We start from the raw sequence: 20,720 nt of genomic DNA, 5'->3' as shown, positions 1-20,720 counted from the left end.
ATCAAACAGTAAAACAAGCCATGAATTTCTCCCTTCACACAAAAGCATGGAACACTTTTATATCACTTTAGTAATAAGGTAGCATCCATGAAGAAGGATTCATGTTCTAGGGAATTCTGCCATGGAATACAGAATCACATGGCTTCTTCACTGACATATATTTTCCCAATATTATCTTCATATATTTTGCTAATATGACTAATCCCAGTATTCTAAATTTTCTGGGTCAAAATCTTACATTGGAATCACAGACTCTTTAAGTTAGAGTAGACCTCAAGACATCATATTCAACACTCTCTCCTTCAGTTAGTAAAGTTATTAGCAGTCCTAATTTGCTGTCCCACTTCCTATACACCTATAAAAATAATTATGTCCATGAACAAATGCCCCCCCCCCCCCCCGCTTTCCCTATTCTTACTTTCTTCTCTGCCACATTTTCTTATCCAACAGATTTTCGTCTCTTAACCATAAGTAATCAGAACATTTGTTCCTTTGGGCCTCTGAGAATAGTTGGCATTTGTTTTTACCACCAGTCAATAGCTGAAGCTGAATGAACTCTGGAAGATAAAGAATCTTAATCATTTATCAGTCCTTTGGCAAAATATAAAAATGGACTTCAAGCAGATTAAAAAACAGCATTAGTTTCTCTAGATACAATATTTCTGTGGTACCCTAAATATATTTCCCTCATGATTTAAACCATTTACTAGAGATCCAATTTTCCCCAGACAGATAGGTAAAAAATCTGTATTGGAAAAGAAATTAAGCTTTATTCATTGTTCATGGCAGCAACTGGAACACAGCTGGAAACCTCCTGGAAACCAGTTTTTACAAAGTACTCTATAGCTGAATAACCCTGTTGGTCTCTCCATATCTCATCTGCACCTCCATTACCTATCTACTTTTCTTTCCCTTACAATGCCTACCATGCTTGGCCATTCAGTGTACTTAAAATGCTTCTTGGCCTGTCTTTTTGCACAGTGTTTTACCCAAGGAGTAGATGCTTTGTAATCCCCATGAGTCTTACATGCTTTTGGCTAGCAGAGAAGCACACATTTGTTTCCTTGTCCCCAACGTGCTTTTACATATGCCTTTTATATTTCTCCCAGTTTAGCTGTCAGTTCTCATTCTCATACTCCCTCCTTCTTCCCTCCCTCTGCCTCTCTTTCTCTTTCACCCCCATCCACCAGCTGCTAAAAATAAATGGTCATGTCTTTAATCCATTTATTGCTGAAAAACAGTGATCATCATGCAGAGTAGTAAATTGATATTCATTCTCTATATTTTTGAATGCTTCTTTTCCACTTTTATAATTTTTTTCAACAGCAGAAAAACTTTGATATGTAGAAATTTGAAACTTATGTAAGGCTTATGTAAGTATAACCTGACAGGAGAAAGGGAATCATTTCTAAATGATTTTAATTTGTGTATATGTGGTTGTGAGTAGAATGGATTGCTCAGCCTCCTTCAGCCTCAACATAGCAACTGTTTCTGGGGCAGACCTTGCTTGACCAGAGGGTAGATGAGCATATACACTTTTGCAGAAAAATGATGTAGGACTAGGCAGATGCCTGTCAATGCCTACTAGCTTTCCTTAGATGCATAAAGGAAGCAAGATTTCTTCTCACAATAAAATAATTTTCAAAGAATTTTCTTTTTGAGTGTCAAAATGATAAATTCTGAAAAATATCTACCATGCTAGAATTATAACTTTGGAAGTTAATTATACTAATTAAAAGAGGGTCGGGGAGGTCTCTGCACAGCTGTGGTGAAGTGAAGCATTTGAAATTGTGGACAAGGGCTAGCATCCGGCTATATAAACACATGGTTGTCATAATGTCGATGTTAACAGAAAAGATGTGCAACCTCAGCTCTGAGATGTCCCAGAAAACATGTTGGGTAAACATATAGGCAGAGGGTCTCTGCTTGGGCTCTTCAGAAATCTGAATCCAATGTGGTTATTAACAACTTCTTGGCTATTCCACAAAAGCACTTAGAGAATTATTATTTTTAAAAATATATAAAAAACAATCTCTAGGGTATGATTCTCTTTTGACATCTTCATAAAAAAAGATTAAGAAAAAAGACCACACCCCTAAGCACAATTCAAGTATTTTTAAAAGCCTAATAAAGTTTTCCACTAAATAAACGATCTACTCAGTCAAACTGTGCTGATGATAAATGCCTGGTCCCTGTTTAGGAGTCCATAGAATGAATTCCTACGAAGTGCCCTCTAGTTTGTTGCCAAACTTGGCAGTGATAGAGATTGTTTTTGACTCTTCCTCTGTGCCTTTCTGTGGCAAAAGAAAAGCACTTGACCCACCCTGCAGCTGGTGTCCCATCCCAAGCACCACTCCACCTAAGTCAATCAGCCTTGGTATAGTTTCATATGCACCCTCTCGTGTTTCCTTCTTTAAGGTAGTCTGGCAAATGAGCTTCCCAGTAAATGAGGACCCAGAGTGGTAAAAGTGCAGGGCTGATAGTTAACTGGAGAGTTTCAATATAAAGCATGGCAAATGGCATGCTTTAGCCTTGTACCTCTCCATGAGGAAAAGTGGGTCCAGTTATCACCTGTCTGATGAATGACCAAAAATGAAATCGTGCAAATAAAGTGTTCTATCCAAAGTCTCCCATCAAACGGGCCATTTGATGTGGCTTATCTGTCTGGAGTTTGGATCTAAGGAACTCTGGAAGTGAAAAGGAAATGGATAATTGCCAGAAAGCTGGCTACATTCCAAAATCATGACACAGAGTAAAGAAAAGTCCTCAGTGGAACAGCTTCATGGTGGAGGTTTGTTCCTGATGGAGGTCATTTGATCAGAGTGATTTTTGGAAAAGGTGGCAGCTGAATCTGTCATCTGAAGTGATGAGATGACTGGACTCTGAAGAAGGAGGAGGCTCTGCCATGAATTTGCTCCACTTTTTTTTTTAATGTTTATTTATTTATTTTGAGAGAGAAAGAGAGAACAGAAGCATAGAAAGGAGCAGAGAGAAAGGGAGAGAGAGAATCCCAAACAGCCTCCGCACTGTCAGTGCAGAGCCCAATGCGGGGCTTGATCTCACAAACTGTGAGGCTTGATCTCACAAACTGTGAGATCATGACCTGAGACGAAATCTGACTGACTGAGCCACCTAGGTGCCCCAAATTTGTTCCATTCTTGATTCCGCTTTTCTGATCCATGGGTCACTGGGAAGTTTAGGCAGCAAAAGTTCTCACCACTTTCTTCCAGTGTTCAATTTCCCTCTATTCCCATGAAAGGGAAAATTGGTGAGGAGCTACCACAAAAAAGCCCTGGACAATCCCCACCACCTACCACTCAGGCTCAGACATGAGATATTAAAGATATTACATGGTCAGAGCTTGTACTGAAATATATCTAAAGCCATTCAAATTAATTTGCTTATATAATTCAAATGACAACTATGCATTATAAATCTGTAATGATATGAAAGTATATCTGTAAACATTTCTGGCCAATTTGATATTTGTATCATTACAATTATTAAGCCTGCCCTGGGTTAATGCTGAAGAAAGCTATTGGCATAAATTTTTTAGAACAACATGCTACTCCTCTCAAAATTGGAAATATTAATTGCTAGAAATTTTGTCCAAAATTTAAGACAGTTTGCTACAGGGAAAAATCACAAGTCTGGTCTTCTTGGGCCAATATTTGAGAGAATTCTAGTAAGCTTTGGATACAGCTAATCTTCCTTTGATGATTATTATGCTCTGTTTTACTTTGATGGGAACTGTATGAGGAGATAAAAACATAAATTCTAAGGCTATCTGTAGCTTTTTTTGTTTTGTTTTTACCTTTATGATACCCTGGATGATGATGTTTATACATAACATATGTCTTAATTTTATCTTGAGACCAGTTTGTGGTAATTGACTTTCCAAGGGTCAGAGAATTTACAGTGGGAAAAAAACCAGGCTGTGTCCTAGCTCCTTCTTCACATTAATGACTTGAGACTACTTCTTGATGAACTATCTTACCATCCCTCTTCCCCAACTTATAGAACAGAAAGATGTAAATAATCTCCTGTAGTACCCGCTCTGAATATGACTTTATGCTCATGACATAATATGGCCGTAAGTGATCTCTCACCCTCTGGTGTGATCATTATCTGCAAGCATGACTTTAAATGCACAATTTCTGGGGCGCCTGGGTGGCGCAGTCGGTTAAGCGTCCGACTTCAGCCAGGTCACGATCTCGCGGTCCGTGAGTTCGAGCCCCGCGTCAGGCTCTGGGCTGATGGCTCAGAGCCTGGAGCCTGTTTCCGATTCTGTGTCTCCCTCTCTCTCTGCCCCTCCCCCGTTCATGCTCTCTCTCTGTCCCAAAAATAAATAAACGTTGAAAAAAAAAAATTAAAAAAAAATAAATGCACAATTTCAAAGCCCTAATTACAATTTTTAGTAAATATATAATTGAGTAATTAATACTAATTTGTTACCTTGGGTTATGTTTCAATTGTAGTTTATCCTACAAGATTCACTGAAAATTAAATCACTTCCAAGTTAGATTTTCCATACATACCAAACTAAAAAAAAATTAATGAACATAATGTGGTTCAATAATCTGATGACAATATTCTCTAAGCATAAGTTATTATTTTGATGTTCTATGGTATAGAACTTTGGGATCTCAGTCTTTCATATGCCCTTGTGTTGAACCAAACCTAAGTCTGTGTTTTGAGGAAGTTCTTGGTGGTTCATCCTTGTACTATTTGTACTATTTTGTGTCAGGGGGAGTGGTCTTCTGGATACCCATCCATATCTCCTTCATCCTACCCTTAATTCTGCCCTTAATTCACCCCAAATACTTGCCAGCAAGTTTGACCTTGAACTTCATGCTGCCGAAAAGTGATTCAATTTTCAGCAGAATTATTTGGAGCTTCAACTCTGGGGCTAAACTGTGAGGATGAATCGTGGCTTTGCCATTTGTGATATTGGCAAAATTATGGACCTCAGTTTCTTTATTTGTAAAATGGAAATAATGACAGAACTTGCTTTAAAGGTTAATTTGTTGGCTTAAATGGATATTTATAAATAGTTGTAAAGTTTCATAAGCACTAAGAAAGCTTGAAAGTATTACCCAAACCTCTGTTTTGAGAAATTATATTTATGGGTAATTTCTTGAAGTAGAATGTTCTTTTATTTAGCCATATCATGGGATAACTTTGTACTTGTAGCACAGTTTTTTGACTCTGTGAAAAACTGTTTTCAGTGATTGTATTTGGGCATTAAGTATCTACTTGTATTAGGATTCTCCAAAGAAGCAGAACCAGTAGGATGTGTGTATGTATGTGTGTGTGTATGTGAACATAGATTTATTTGAAGAAATTGAGTCATTACTTGTGGGCCTGGCAAGTCTAAATCTGGAAGGCAGGCTGGCAGCTGGAGACCCATGGAAGAGTTGATATTGCAGCCCTAGTCTGAAGACTGTTTGGGGGAAGAATTTCTTTTTACTTGGGGGACCTCAGTCTTTTTCTCTTAAGACCATTAACTGATTTTGTGAGGCTCACCCACATTATGGAGGGTAATCTGCTTTACTCAAAGTCTGTCTAGTTAAATGTTAATCTCACTTGAAAAATACTTCACAGTGACACCTAGATTGGTGTTTGACCACTATCTAGATACTGTGGTCTAGTCAAGTTGAGACAAAAATTAACCATCACATTTCCCTTTAGGAAAGAACATAAGAATCACCTTTATAGAGCTCAGAGGATTTATAAAGAGGTTATTGATAAAGAATTTAATATGTAATTCAGCATGTTTTATGAGAGGCACTTGGTTGGTCTTCTGCTTCTGTAGGGGAAATGCAGGTTTTTATCTTAGGAACACTGTGGACTACATAACTAACTGAAGTTTCCATGTGTACATTAGTCACTGGGTAGCTCAGAGCCATCACTTGGCACAGCTCCAGACAGCAGTCTGGGACCTTGAGGCATACATTTGAGGTACTAAATTAGTCTCTGTGTCACTTTGTCTTTGCTCATATTATTTATATATATATAATCAGTGTCTTTTCCAAATGTTCCCATTACGTGCTCTTCTTTCTTTTCATTATAAATACATCAAGTTATTGTTATTCTATTTGTTGGTCTGTGTGTCCCCCGAGATGCTAAGTCCCTTGAAATAGGGACCACATTTTGTTCACTGTTGAATCACCACTTCCTAATACAGTATCTAGATAGCAACCAGTTCTAAATAAGTATCTGTTGATTAAATACTGTATATATTTTATAAACACCTTGAATCTACTTCAGGATAAAGCACAGCATACTTACTACATAAAATTATCCTCCAATCTGTATAAAATACCCTGGGAATTTTAGAAATGAAATTCTAGATTTGAGAGAAAAAGAGGTCATTCATCTGGAAAGTTGACAAAACTCTGAACTAGTTAAAAGAATAGGATTGGAATGCTGACCTTCAATTCCGATCTTTGTGACTCTTCTCTTTGGTTGAAAATTACTTGTTAAGGGGCACCTGGGTAGCTCAGTAGGTTGAGCATCTGATTTTGACTCAGGTCATGATCTTGTAGTTTGTGAGTTCAAGCCTCACATAGAGCATGCTGCTGTCAGATTGTCAGCCTGGATCCTGCTTCAGATCCTCTGTCCCCCTCTTTGTCCCTCCTCTACTTGTGCTTTCACAAAAATAAATATTTTTAAAAAATAGAAAAAGAAAATTGCTTATTAAAAGCAAGCTGGCCCCTCTTACTGGAGTTTCATGGTTTCGGTGAGGAGTAAGTTGTACTCACAGACACCCCTCAAAAGGCTTTAAGGCCTTTTACATAGGTGGTTGCTATCAGAAGAATCATTTTCACCATGAATTGCTTGTCTTTATGTAACACTAAGAAATGCTAGATGTATCTGGCTAGGTGTTTTGAGGTGACTTTAGTGGATGAAACTCATAGATGAGTCTTACCAATTTAGCTGGTTTTCAGGTGTTGATCTGTTAGTTTACCTATGATCAAGAAGGCCTAAATATTCCCCTTAGCTTAACTAAACTTTAGACAGGCTGCTTCACTCTAGACCACTGGCCTCTCAGACTAGAAAGTCATATGGTATAAAGGTACAAGCAGGAGTCCAAATCAAGAGATTGTTGGTAAGCTGAGATTAAAGAAAATTAGGTGTTCTTCCCTAGTTGGTAATATTTACCATTTTGACTTTGGAATTATTTTTGTTTAAAGAGCCATAGCTATTGTCTAATATGAGAAAATCCTTTATTAATCACTACTAGCTGAACATTAATTTTTGAAAGTCTTTTCATTCCAGTGGGCTTAGTTTCTTCCCCTATGACAGTGTTGAACTTTACCTGAGCCCTATGCGCTTGGAAAACAGCAATAGTCAGGAAGTCCCCGTAGCCTTTCATGTTCTGTGAAACGACTTACTGCAAAGATCCACCCTTCTGTCATTCGATAAGACTTTCAGATGAATCCCCTGTATACTTGTGACAAAGTCAGAAACAGACCCTCCAAATTGCTATTCGTTGTCTCAGAAATTACTAGGGCAATCGTTTGTTCCCACTGACCAGTCTGAACAAACTACTTGCTAACTTAACTTGACCAAACTTCAGTTAGGTGTCTTGCTTTCCACAGGCCCCTAAACTCTGGCCCATCCTTGAGTTTAAATACGTACTGGAAGACTAGCCAAGCACTGGAAGGTAGAACAATCCCCCCCAGAGTCGGCTGGCCACAGAGAAAGACACTTCTTGTTCAACTACCTGATCACACCATCTGCTCACCCTTCTCTCACATCTGGTTTTTTCTAGTCTTGTTGACTCTTCCCTGTAAAAGAAGAGTCCTTTCTGCCTGGCATCTGAGATGCTCCTAGATTTTACAGTTGGAGTGTTCTCCGTATTGCAATAGTCTTTACAAATGAAATTTCTCCTTACCTAAGTCTCAGTTTGCTTCTTGACACCTGAATATAATTGCCATTTTCATTGACTAACCAAATTTCTTCTATCTCTACATTCTGTGATTCTCACTTCTGTTGTTGCCAGCCCAGTTATGGATTTAACTACAGAAGTGTTTAGGGGAAGATGATTTTGTCATCCTAGAAAATTTTGTGCAGACTGACATGCTGAAGATATTTGTTTTCATATTCTTCAGCGAAGTAATTTTAATTTATAGAATTTAATTGATTTTGACATAGGTAACTTGAAAAAACTAAAACTTGTAACATTTTCCAAGAAGCTGAGAATGATTTAAAATTTACAATCTAAATTTTCTGAAGCAGTGGTTTATTGACTTCAACTTTTTAAAATTGTGACTGTATGTTTTTAGAGAGTTCTCTGAAGCCAGCCTGAAAGTTCAGGTTGGCCTCTCTCTTCTGTCTCCTGTTGCATATGTGCAAGTAATCACCAAACTAGTGAAACAACAACTACATTTGAAGAGGATTTGCAAGGTAAAGTGGGTGCAATAGAACCACACAATGGACTATAGAACCAAATCTATTTAAGATCGCCTGCTATTTTACTTAGCCATGCTTTTCTGCTACAATTAGCTACTGGCCTCACCGCCCCCATGGCAGCTGATGATGCATGTTTTCTGTTTTATGCTACTACCAGCCTGAAGAACATCTCCATGGAATTTGTGGTTATTTGATTTGGGGACTTAATAATCTAGGAGGAACAGTAGAAACTTCATGGTACCATGAGAATGAACCCAGAGTAGAAGAAAGAGGATGTGGGCTCTAACACTATGTGTGTTATTTACTTATGGTGATCTTATGTTGCTTAACCTCTTCTGAGTCTGTTTCTATAGAATAACTAATTCCATCTTCATGTGACAATCTTAAGGGCAAAAAGACAGTATAGGGTAATAAGAGCTTTTAATATTGAAATATTTTTACTTTCACATTTGTATTTTCCATCTTTAGTAGATTGTGAGCTACCTAAAACAGAGGCCCTATATTCTTCCATCTAGCATAGAGGCAAACACGTCATAGTTATTCAGTAAACACTTTTGGATGAGCAACTTGCTGTGAATGCATGACTGGAAGCAATGCTAAAATAAACTCCGCCAACAATTCAACAGACATTTATTGTGTGAACATTATTGTGCTAGGTCCCTTAAGAGATACAAAAATGGATCAGACATGAATCCTGCCCTCTAGGCACTTACAGTCCACCAGAGGATATCAGAAATGTGTTTAAATAACAAGGTAGAAGTTTCTTTAAAAGTTCTAAGAGAGGTACAGAAGCATTGCCATAAGAGTTAACAGGAGAAATTATTTTTAGCTTGGAGAATCATGAGAACTTTCACGAAGATGAAATATGAGGTGTACCTTGAAGCATAGAAAAAATGTGGATGTGGGGGAAGGGGAAGGGCTACCTCTCCAAGGGCCCAAAGATCTTGGCAGGTCAAGAGTACAGTGGGCTCAGGACTCAGAGGGAATGGCCCAGGGCTGTCTAAGGGGACAGCTGCGAGGCAGTTTTGGCAGAGGACGCGGATGTGCGTGGGCAGTGGAAACTTAGAAGGAGGAGACTCAAAAGAGAGCTTCCTTAAAATTAAGATTACTTGATACTTATTGACCTGCCTGTACTTTTTCCCTTCTAGATTAAAAAACAAACAAAAAGCACCACTACAACTTGGCATCTCTCTTAGAGTAACAAATAAGTTACCCTAACATTTTCAAGTATGCAATTTCTGGTTAATTTTCATACAGTAATATTGAGTTACTAGAACTGGAGAAAAATAGAAGTGAAAAAAATATAAGATTTCATTTTATGGCAGTGATTGTTGTAGCTTTACAGGAAATATTAGTCTAATATATTGAATTTGTTTTTTAAACACAGAATTTATGTTTTCAAATATATGCTTATTAAGGGTTTTTTCCAATCAAGATCTTACAGTTTGAAATCGGAAACTGCCTATATGGTTTTCATTCACTCAATGGGTCACTGAGATGGAGCTAAGCCTGAGTACACATATGTATATCTACACCTACACATAGGTCTGTACATATACATATATGTATATATATATGTGTATTTATAGACACATGAATATAGGAAGAGAATGAGAAATTGACTAAATATATCTATCACCAGAAAGTCATCTTATAAATTTAATAAGCATTTAATATTACAATTACATTATAATTGGCATGAAGTTTATTCTATAGAAAAATCACTCCTTATGTTATATTCTGATGTTGCTTTTATTTTTTAAAATATGGTTAAAAATATATTTTTAACATCTTTACATTGAGAACATTATAAGTATCTGACAGGAATTCAGCCTGAGCTGGGCATTTTTAAGGCTCTAGCTTAGTGGTGCACTTGAGTGTTGAAGCACCTTTGTCTCTGCCTGGACTCATGGCCTTCAGGGCCGGGTCCCCCAGGTCATGGGTAGCCGGAGCCAGCTCACTTGGGTTTCTGACAGACCACAGAAGACCATGCAGCTTAGGTTTAACGACAAACTAATCTAAATAAACATTCTCGGAAGTTTGAAGACCCCGATCTCCTTTCCACTCCCTATAGTTCCTCAGCTTGGAAGTCACAATCTCATCATCCGTTAAAAGGATGGCAAAATTGCTGAAATCCTTTGTGCCATGTTTCCTTTCATGAGACTTTGAGAAAGCAGGAGACATCACCGGTGTGGCTTTCCACAACAGAGGACACTGGGGGCCCTTTTGTAGTCAGCTCACCTCAGACTTCCCACTTTTCAAACCAGAGATAAAGCATCTACCAAACACATCCACACCCCTTTTCCTTCCACTAGAGAATATACAGATAAGATTTTTTTAAAGTCCTGAATAAGTTCATTTTTTGTGTATGCTATGAAGAACTATCATACAAGTAGTTTCTTTTGGGAAACATGCAATGGACTTCATTACTTCTAATAAACATTTTCCCTGTATTATGTTTTGTATGGCAACGTACTGTGTCCTACCAGTAGTTGTCTTTTTGCCACAAAAATATAGAAAAAAACATAATATTTAGGTAAGAGTATGATGGCAGATTTCTGACAAGCCCCATTTACATGGTACATTGTTCCAAAGGATGTTTGAGTAGAAAATACAGAAGCACTATACAAACCTACTATTACATTTGAGAAATCATTAGCCTCAAAGGAGTAATAACGGTATGCTATTAAAACTGTGAATACATTTTCAGTATCTGTATTGAAAAAAAATTTATAAAGATGTAAATTTCTGTTCAACAAATCCAAAATAAAATGCACTAAAAAACTGATATGTAGACAAAAGTTTATTTACACCATACAACATTTTAAATATTTTATACACAGTTGCAGCAGAGAAAGCTACTCAGAGCTTTCTAGAGAAAACTGCAATAATAAAGATGTGAAATATATTATTCATATAAAAGTGAGATTATTACTTTATTGCATTTAAAGCAATGAAGAATGTAGCTCAACAAACATTCATTTAATGACAAAAACTTTGCTTTTATATTATAAAGTAAAAAGTGTAGTAATGGCCAAACAGACTGTTATAAACTTTAAAAACTGCATAAATATATACATTGTGCTTCATGGTGAAGTTTTTTGAAAACTAAACCATATGAAGCGGTCACAACATGAATCGTTGCTTGAGGTTTATCTATAAAGATTACCTTACAAATCCATTCCACGGGTACTTACAACACAGGATGGTCAGAACTGTACACCTGGTCCTCTCTCCACTAGCCTCACTAGTGAGAAGTTCCCACACGCAAACACCACTGACACTTGGCACGTGAAGGTCCTGACAGAGCATAGTCACACTGTCCAGATAGAAATGTCAGGCTTCCCAAGTCTTAAGTGTCAGTGCAAGAAATTTTTTTATGTCCACCTCAGTCCATTTTGACTTTGTTAAACTTCTGTTTGAAAGTCACCCTCCTGCACGTCCAGAGGCAAATTCAGACACTTCTCCCACTCTGCTGGCCTCAGTTCCAAAGCGTCCTTTGCCTCTGTATCTAAGACATTGATTGTGGTGTAATGTTGGTATTCACTGGGGTTTTTGAAAGTGTCCCATGGATTCTTGTTTGGTGCTGGGTTTTCCTGTTGAGAAGAGAGGAGAGGAAAGTCATTTATCTGATGACAAGGATTGCCACTTGTTGAAGTTCCCAGGAAGACAGCATGCTTGTGACCTTAATCCAGTTTGTATGATTCAGAGATGATTTGAAATTGTGGCCAGCTGCAGGAAATGGTTTTGACTTTAGTTTTCTTTCATTGAACAAACTGGTGAACACCTTCTTTATGTTATTCTAAAATGTTCCACTAATCAAAGGAATGGAATCATTTTTGGAAGGCAAAGTAGATGATGTTTTGTTTTCAGTGTCTTGTGAGATGTCAGTATAGCTCTATACTCAGGTAGGAAGGAGCGTTAGTGTTAAGACTAAATGTAGAAAATTTGGGGTACCTGGGTGGCTCAGTTGGTTTAGCGTCCAACTTTTGATTTTGGCTCAGGTCATGATCTCACGGTTCATGGGATCAGGCCCCATATAGGGCTCTGTGCTATCAGCACGGAGCCTGCTTGGGATTCTCTCTCTTCCTCTTTATCTCAAAATAAATAAACATTTAGATGTAGAAAAATTAAGTATTTTGGCTGAAGCTTTGGTGAGATAAACAAAATTTGAGGATATGTAATGGGGCGTATTATGTAATACGAAAAACAGTCCCCAAACTGGCCATAACTGAATTTCATTAACTTTGCTTAGTTACATACAGATCCAAATTCAAGAAATTATCCTTTTTTAGAATATTAAAATGCTACTGTGTCCCTTGTGTAATCTATTTTCTTCCCTGCTGTAAGTTCCCCACAACTTTCTATATATTTGGGTAGCACACTAATTTAGCAAAAATCATTCTTCCCTTCAAAGAGTACAGATTTTTGGAAAATATATCCAGCAATATAAGGGGTTTTAAATAATGTCCACAGGCCAGCCTTCATTATGTTTCATTGTACACACCCTCTTACTACCTAAGATTTAAGATCTGCTTAATTATGACTCCACTCAGACCTTCCATGTTGTAGGGGCTCAATAAATATGAATAGACATTATTCAAAGTTTCTATAGCCTGATATTTTGCTAAGATTTAGCAGTGAACTTATTTTACATAGTGTTATTTAACTATTTCTGTAAAATGAGGGAATTTGAATGTGATAGACTAAGCTGAATAACATCAAAGAACAAGAAGGAAATCATGACTGAATTCTCTTTAGACCAAGTTAGACTACAACACTTAACCAGCTATAATTGTTGAATGTGTCCTTTATTCCTCCCCCTTCTACCCTAAATTCTAGCCTTCAACTGACTGTAATTAATTAGCAGGGGGAACATAAAACAGGTACTGGAATGATTATCTGGGTTCCCCTGACTATATTAAAAATCATTCTCAAGTATAGATCAACAGAAGAGACAAACTATAGAAATATTTGTCATAACTAGAAATTAAATTATACCCTTCAATACATTAGTTTTTAACACTTATTAGCCTTAATCATGAGGACATACAAGAAAATAGCTACTTGTTAAGACATGATAAAATTTTAACCTTTAGGATATGTGCACGGGATTAATTCTGATTTAGTCTATTATCCTAAAGTATTATGAACTGTATAGTCTTGTAACTCTTCCCTTCCCCCTCCTTCCTTGCTCCCTTCAACTAATATTTATCAGCTGCTCTGTGCTGGGCATCATATTAGACACTAGGGAGAATAAAGATGGAAAACCAACATGGTTCACTAGGAAGCATAAGATTTAAAGCCTGACATGCGCAGATCCAAATTCCAGTTGTTCTGTTTCATATGAAGGTAATTCTGAGTAATTGACTTGGTTTCCATGAACCTCAACTTTAACGTTGGCAGAACAGAGATATACTTTGTATTGTGGGCCAAAGGAATTGGCAACATGTGCAGATTACCTATATAGTGGGGTTGCAAAAACAAAAAAGTTAAGGGGCCTAGCATAACACCCAGTATTTAATAAATGGTTACTATATATAATAATACTTACCATAAGGTATTTATAGTTAAATGAAGGTATAAGATATATAGTTATATCTGTGTCTATAATCTAGGAAAAGTGTGGAAGGAGGGCAGATAAGGGTGGAGATAAGGCTTCCTTTAATGGAAAGCATATAAACCTTTCTGAGAAAAGTGACATTAGAATTGTCATAGAAGGATGAGCTTGGTCATAAAGACGTGTGATTGCAGGTTGGGTGGCTGAACAGGCATGCATACTGAGAAGTAAAAGTCCACAGAACATGCAAATAGGACCACACTGAGAACAATTTATTTTAGTTGGAATGAAAAAGAACAGAATAACTAGGTAGAAGGTGAACTGAAAGCCAGATCATAAGGGACAATGTATTCCAGGGCACTCAATTTGGAATTTACTTTGTAGGCAATAGGGAATGGTTGAACATTTCAGGGCACTACAGTGACCTGAATAATCAATCACTGATTGAAAGGTTCACTGATGTGAATTCTGCTGAATCAAGCCACAGCAAGGATTTATCCATCTTAGACAAAGGCTGTGTCTTAAAGGAGCTTTCTGGGAATCCTTAGTTTGACAAAGTTCAATTAGTTCAGTCCTAAAAAAATTCAAGGTATCAAGGTATTTGCTCATTTGCTTTGAAAACGGATTTCATTATGTTTGGAACAGATGCGATTTTCCATTTTTATTTTGAAGATCAAGCACCATGGATCCATGAACTAAAATGATGAGTTTAAGACTTTGTCACAATGTCTAGACTCTAATTTCACTGTATTATTGCCAATATATGACTGATTGAATTTCTGAGAGGTTCTATTACTGGGTAATAATAAGGTTGGCTTTCTTATTCATCTCCTCTGGCCTCCCATGGTATTCCCAATTGTACTGTGGTTCTTGCATTGTTCACAAATGTGTGGACACCCTTTAGGTCTGAGGCCCATGCTGCTTTAGTTGTGAAGAGCTACTGTATCCAGCAGTAGAACTCAACCAAACAGAGAACCACACATAAAAAATAAAAAAAGTGAAGATAGCTTAAGGGACCTATAGGACAACATCAAGTGAAACAACATTTCAAAGTGCTGAAAGCAAAAAGCCTAACCAAGAATACAAAAATAGTAAAAATAATGACTACAGCAATTAGTTATGGAATACATACACACACAAATGTGAAATATAACCTCAAAAACATCAAATGTCGGGGGGAGGCAGTTAAAATGTAGAATTTTAGAATGTGTGCAAACTTAACTTGCTATTAATGTAGACTGGCACATACATAGGCTGATATGTGTAAGTCTCATGGTAACAACAAAGTTAAAACCTATAGTAGATACGTAAAATTAAAGACAAGCATCAAACCCAAGGGAAGGGAGCAAGAGAAGACAAAGGGAACAGAGAAGAACTATAAAAACAGGCAGAAAACAAATTATAAAATGGCAATTAAGTACATACCTATCTGTAATGACTTTAAATGTAAATAGACTAAATTCTTCCACCAAAAGACAGAGTGGCTGAATGGATAAAAAACAAGACACATTTATGCTGCCTATAAGAGACTCACCTCTGTTTTAAGGACACACAGGCTAAAAGTGAAGGGATGAAAAAAGTTTCACGCAAATGGAAACCACGAAAAAACTGCGGTAGCTATACTTAAGTCAGACAAAATCAACTTTAAAACAAAGACTAATAAAACACAATGGGCATTACATAATGATAAAGGGGTCAATCCAAAAGAAGATATAAATTTGTATCTATGCACCCAACCTAGAAGCATGTAAATAAATAAAGCATATATTACCACAGACCTAAAGGGAGAAATTGATAATGATACAATTATACTAGGGGACTATAACACCTCACTTATATTAATGATAGATCATGCAGAAAGAAAGTCAAACATCAGCCTCAAATGACCCATTAAAGATGGATTTAATAGATACATGCAGAATACCCATTCTTCTCAAGTGCTCATGGAACATTCTCCAGGATAGGTTATTTGTTAGGCCACAAAACAAGTCTCAATAAATTTAAGAAGACTGAAATCATCTTTTTAGAACACAATTGTATGAAACGGAAAATCAGTCACAAAAATAACATCAAAGAAATAAAATACCTTGAGACAAAAATTAAAATAAACATAATTTATGTGATACAGTAAATGCAGTTCTAAGAGTGAAGTTCACAGGGATACAGACCTACCTCAAGAAACAAGAAATATCTCAAACATTCTAACTTTACACCTTAAGGAATTAGAAAAAGAACAAAGCCCAAAGTTAGCAGAAAGAAGGAAATAAAGATCAGAGTGTAAATAAATGAAATAGAGATTAAAAAAGACAATAGTAAAACCAATGAAACAAAGAGCTTGTTCTAAGAAAAAAAGAGAAAGGGTTCAAATAAATAAAATCAGAAATAAAAGAGGACATGTTATAACTAATATAAAAAAACGATCATAAGAGATTACTATGAACAATTATATGCCAAATTGGACATAACAAATGTAACAAAATTGGACAGCCTAAAATAAATGAAAAAATTCCTAGAAACAGACAATTTTCCAAGACTGAATCATGAAGAAATAGAAAATGAATAGACTGATTACTAGCAAGGAGATTGAATCAGTAATCAAAAACCTCCCAACAAACAAAAGTCCAGGACCAGATGGCTTTACTGGTAAATTCTATCCAGTAATCAAAGAAGATTTAATACCAATCCTTCTCAAACTCTTCCAAAAAATTGAAAAAGAGGGAGCACTTCCAAACTCATGAGGCCAGTATTACCCTGATACCAAAACTAGAAAAGGATGCCACATAAAAGGAAATTATAGGCTATTATCCCTGATGAACACAGATGTAAAAACCCTCAACAAAATATTAGCGATATGAATTTTCAGCAATACATTAAAAAGATCATTCATATACCATGATCAAGTGTGCTTTATTCCAGAGACACAGATGGTTCAATGTCTGCAAATCAAACAATGTTATACACCACATTAATGAAATGAAGGATAAAAATTATATAATCACTTCAATGGATGCAGAAAAAAACATCTAAAAAAATTCAACATCATTTCATAATAAAAACTCTTAACAAAGTGGTTATAGAATGAATGTACCACAACATAATAAAGGCTATATATGTCAAACCCACAGCCAACATTACACTTGGTGGTGAAAAGCTAACAGCTTTTCCTCTAAGATCAAGACAAAGATGCCCACTCTTGCCACTTTTATTCAATACACTATTAGAAGTCCTAGCTGAAGCAATTAGGTAAGAAAAGGAAATAAATAACATCCACATTGGAAAAAAAAACATAAAATTATGAGTAAAAAACTGTAAAGAGGTGCCTGGTGGCTCAGTCAGTTGAGCGCCCGACTTTGACTCAGGTCATGATCTCACAGTTTTTGAGTTCCAGCCCTGCATCAGGCTCACTGCACTCTGTGCTGAGCATACTTGGGATCCTCTGTCTCCCTCTCTCTCTGCCCCTTCCCTACTAGTGCCCTCTTTCTAAAAAAAAAAAAAAATAAATTAAAATCGAAACGAAACAAAAAAAACCCATAAAGAATCCACCAAAAAACTTACAACCAACAAATTCAGTAAAGTGGCAGGATACAAAATCAATACACAAAAATGTTTTGTGTTCTTGTACTCTAGCAACAAACTATTAGAGAAATCAAGAAAACAATTCAATTTACAACTCCACCAAAAAGAATAAAGTATCTAGGAATAAATAGGGGTAAGAGGTAAAAGACTTACAAAGTGAAAACTATAAGAAATTGATGAGAGATATTGTAGAAGACACAAATAAATGGAAAGATATGCCATGCTCATGGACTGGAAGAATTAATATTGTGCAAATGTCATATTACCCAAAACAATCTATAGATTTGATATAATCCCTAACAAAAGAGCAATGACATTTTTTACAGAAATAGAACAATTCTAAAATTTATATGGAACTACAAAAGATCCTAAATAGCTAAAGCAATCTGGAGTAAAAAGAACAAAGCTGGAGCCCTCATGCTCCCTGATTTCAAACTATATAGCAAAGCTATAATAAGCAAAACAGTATAGTATTGGCATAAAAACAGACATATAGATTAATGGAACAGAATGAAGAGCTCTGAAATAAACCCATGCCTATATGTCCAATTAATTTACAACAAAAGAGGCAGGAATAGACAATGGGGGGAAGGACAGTCTCTTCAAGAAATGGTGTTGAAAGAACTGGACAGAGGCATGTGAAATAAGTAAATTGGACTACTGTCTTCTACCATATACAAAAATTAACTCAAGATGAATTAAAAACTTGGAAAATAAGATTAAAAAACATAAAACTCCAAGACAAAAACATTGGCAGAAAGCTCTTTGACACAGGTCTTGGCAACATTTTTTTTTTTTTTTTTTTGGATCTGACTCTAAAGACAATGGTACGAAGTGGACAAAATAAACAAATGGTACTACATCAAAATAAAAAGGTTCTGCACAGCAAAGGAAACCATCAACTAAATAAAAAATTAACTGAATGGGAGAAGATATTTGCAAATAATACATATGATGAGGTATTAACATTCAAAATATATAAAGGACTCATACACTGAATAACAACAACAACAACAAAATGGGCATAGGTTCTGAATACATGTTTTTCTAAAGAATATACAGATGAATAATAGGTGAGGTGCTCAACATCACTAATCAGCAGGGAAATGCAAACCAAAACCACAATGAGGTATCTCATGCTTGTGAAAATGGCTTTTATCAAAAAGACAAGAAATATAAAATGTTGGCAAGAATGTGGAGAAAAAGGAAAGCTGTGCACTGTTGGTGGCAATGTCAATTGGTATAGCCACTATGGAAAACACTGTGGAAGATCCTAAACTAAAAATAGAACCATCATATAATCCAGCAATTCCACTTCTGGGTCTTTATCTGAAGAAAATGAGAATACTGATTTGAAAAGACATTTTGCACCCTTATGTTCATTGCAACATTATTTACATAGCCAAGATATGGAAAACATCCCAAGTGTACAATTTATGGACAAATGGATAAAGAAGATGTATATACATACACACACATGCATACACACACACACACACACACACACACACACACACACACACACAGTGAAATACTACTCATAGAGAATGAAATTTTGCCTTTTGTGACAACATGTATAGACTAGAGGTCATTATGCTTATGCAATAAGTCAGACAGACAAATACCATATGATTTTGCTTATATGTACAATACAAAAATGAAGAAACAAAACTAATAAATTAAAAGAATAGCTTGGTTACCAGTGGGGAGGGGGTTTGGGAGAAAGTTGAAATGGGAAAAGGAGGTCAAAAGGTACACACTTCTAAGATAAATAAGTCATGGAGATGTAATATACAGAATGGTGAGAATAGTCAACAATATTGTATATTTCGTACCTTTATATGCTGATAGGAGGAAACTAGATCAACTGGGTGACCATTTTGCATATATACAAATATCAAACCATTATGTTGTATGCCTGAAACTAATGCTGTTAATTGTCCCCCAATAAAAAAATTATAAACTCAATATAAGCCAACATACATGAAGCTTCCAACAATGCTAATTTTGGTCTTTGGCTGTATACACAGAAATGGAATGTTAGCTGAATATGAGAATTCAGGGCCAGCTGGACCACATCAGGGCCACCTGAGAATTTTCCATAGTTCATGGGTCCAGGAGCAGACTAGCTGTCACTTCTGGGCAAGTCCCTCCCTTCCTTCATCTGTCCATTTCTCTTTTCCTCCTTCCCTTTCTCTCTTCTTTCTTTCCTTCCTTCTTCCAACCTACCAATTCTGGGGACAAGGGAAAGAGAATATATTTATTCTGTATTTTAAGAAAGCAAGAATTTGGAGAAGTTCTTGGGGGAAAGAGATCTTACTGGTGAATAGTTTGTGAGACACACTCAATATAAGAGAATTCTTTTAACACCGCCTTTTCTTTGTAGTGTGATTTAGATGTTGTCCTGCCTGGAAGCAGGGAAATGGACTAAATGGTCTTTTGGGTTCCCTTTGATTCCCCAAATTCTACATAATTACCATCATTTGCAGTGCTAGGCAGGTGTTGTGAGTTAGTAGCCAGAAAAAAAAAGGAAAAGACTTTGAGATTTTTTGTTTTGAAAATGTCTTTCTGTATCCAATTATGCAATTTTTCATTAGCAATGTGCCACACGAATTATGACTGAATTAAGGATAATGAACTCACTCACATGTTCATTATTAATCAAAACTGAATAAGGAACTCTTTTTTTCTTCTGTTCTCAGATATTTAGGACAATAGTCAAGCAGCAATGACAACTCTATCCTTCCCACTCCTAACCTCCCAAATGATAAATATTTATAAATCTTTTCTAGAAAAGGCGTGCTGCTGCAGGGATGTAGTGTAATTAGTAGGCTATTTTGGTTGTCAGGAAACTGAGATACAGATATTTGTGCCATTAATGATTTAATACCCAGACCATACAACTAGGGGAAATTACAATCATATTATAGCAGTCAGCCAGCTGTAGCTGTTGCATAAGGCCTTCAGATTTGTAAACATAACCCTCTCCTTTTTTTAAACAAATGACGTTTCTTCAATTTATTTCAATGTTAGCTTTCAATATTCCAAAATGAGTAGCTAATGTGTTTAGGTCTAATCTCAAGGGTGCAATTCTCATTTGCCTGGCAAACTAAAAATTGACGGCCCAATATTAGGAAGAGTAGATAAGAAAGAACCACTCATTACA

The 20,720-nt window shown here is 36.3% G+C and overlaps 1 protein-coding gene and 1 long non-coding RNA gene across 5 annotated transcripts in view; one reads left to right on the top strand and one right to left on the bottom strand.

The window, feature by feature from the left end:
- LOC111560477 overlaps positions 1 to 20,720 on the top strand; it is a 118,532-nt gene that overhangs the window by 89,124 nt on the left and 8,688 nt on the right. The gene's annotated exons all lie outside the window — the stretch shown is intronic.
- The window catches only part of ADGRB3 (adhesion G protein-coupled receptor B3), a 728,500-nt gene continuing 718,983 nt past the window's right edge, over positions 11,204 to 20,720 (bottom strand). For all 4 annotated transcript variants that reach the window (XM_011282405.4, XM_011282404.4, XM_006931831.5 and 1 more), the window contains one exon: positions 11,204 to 12,014. In XM_011282405.4, the coding sequence (XP_011280707.1) occupies positions 11,826 to 12,014 (189 nt within the window). In that variant the 3' untranslated portion in view covers positions 11,204 to 11,825. The remainder of the gene's footprint in view (positions 12,015 to 20,720) is intronic.

The sequence above is a fragment of the Felis catus genome, chromosome B2 (genome assembly GCF_018350175.1).
Source record: "Felis catus isolate Fca126 chromosome B2, F.catus_Fca126_mat1.0, whole genome shotgun sequence".
Taxonomy (NCBI): Eukaryota; Metazoa; Chordata; class Mammalia; order Carnivora; family Felidae; genus Felis; species Felis catus.
The sequence above is the reverse complement of the archived record's forward strand: the minus strand, read 5'-3'. Positions and strand labels throughout refer to the sequence as shown.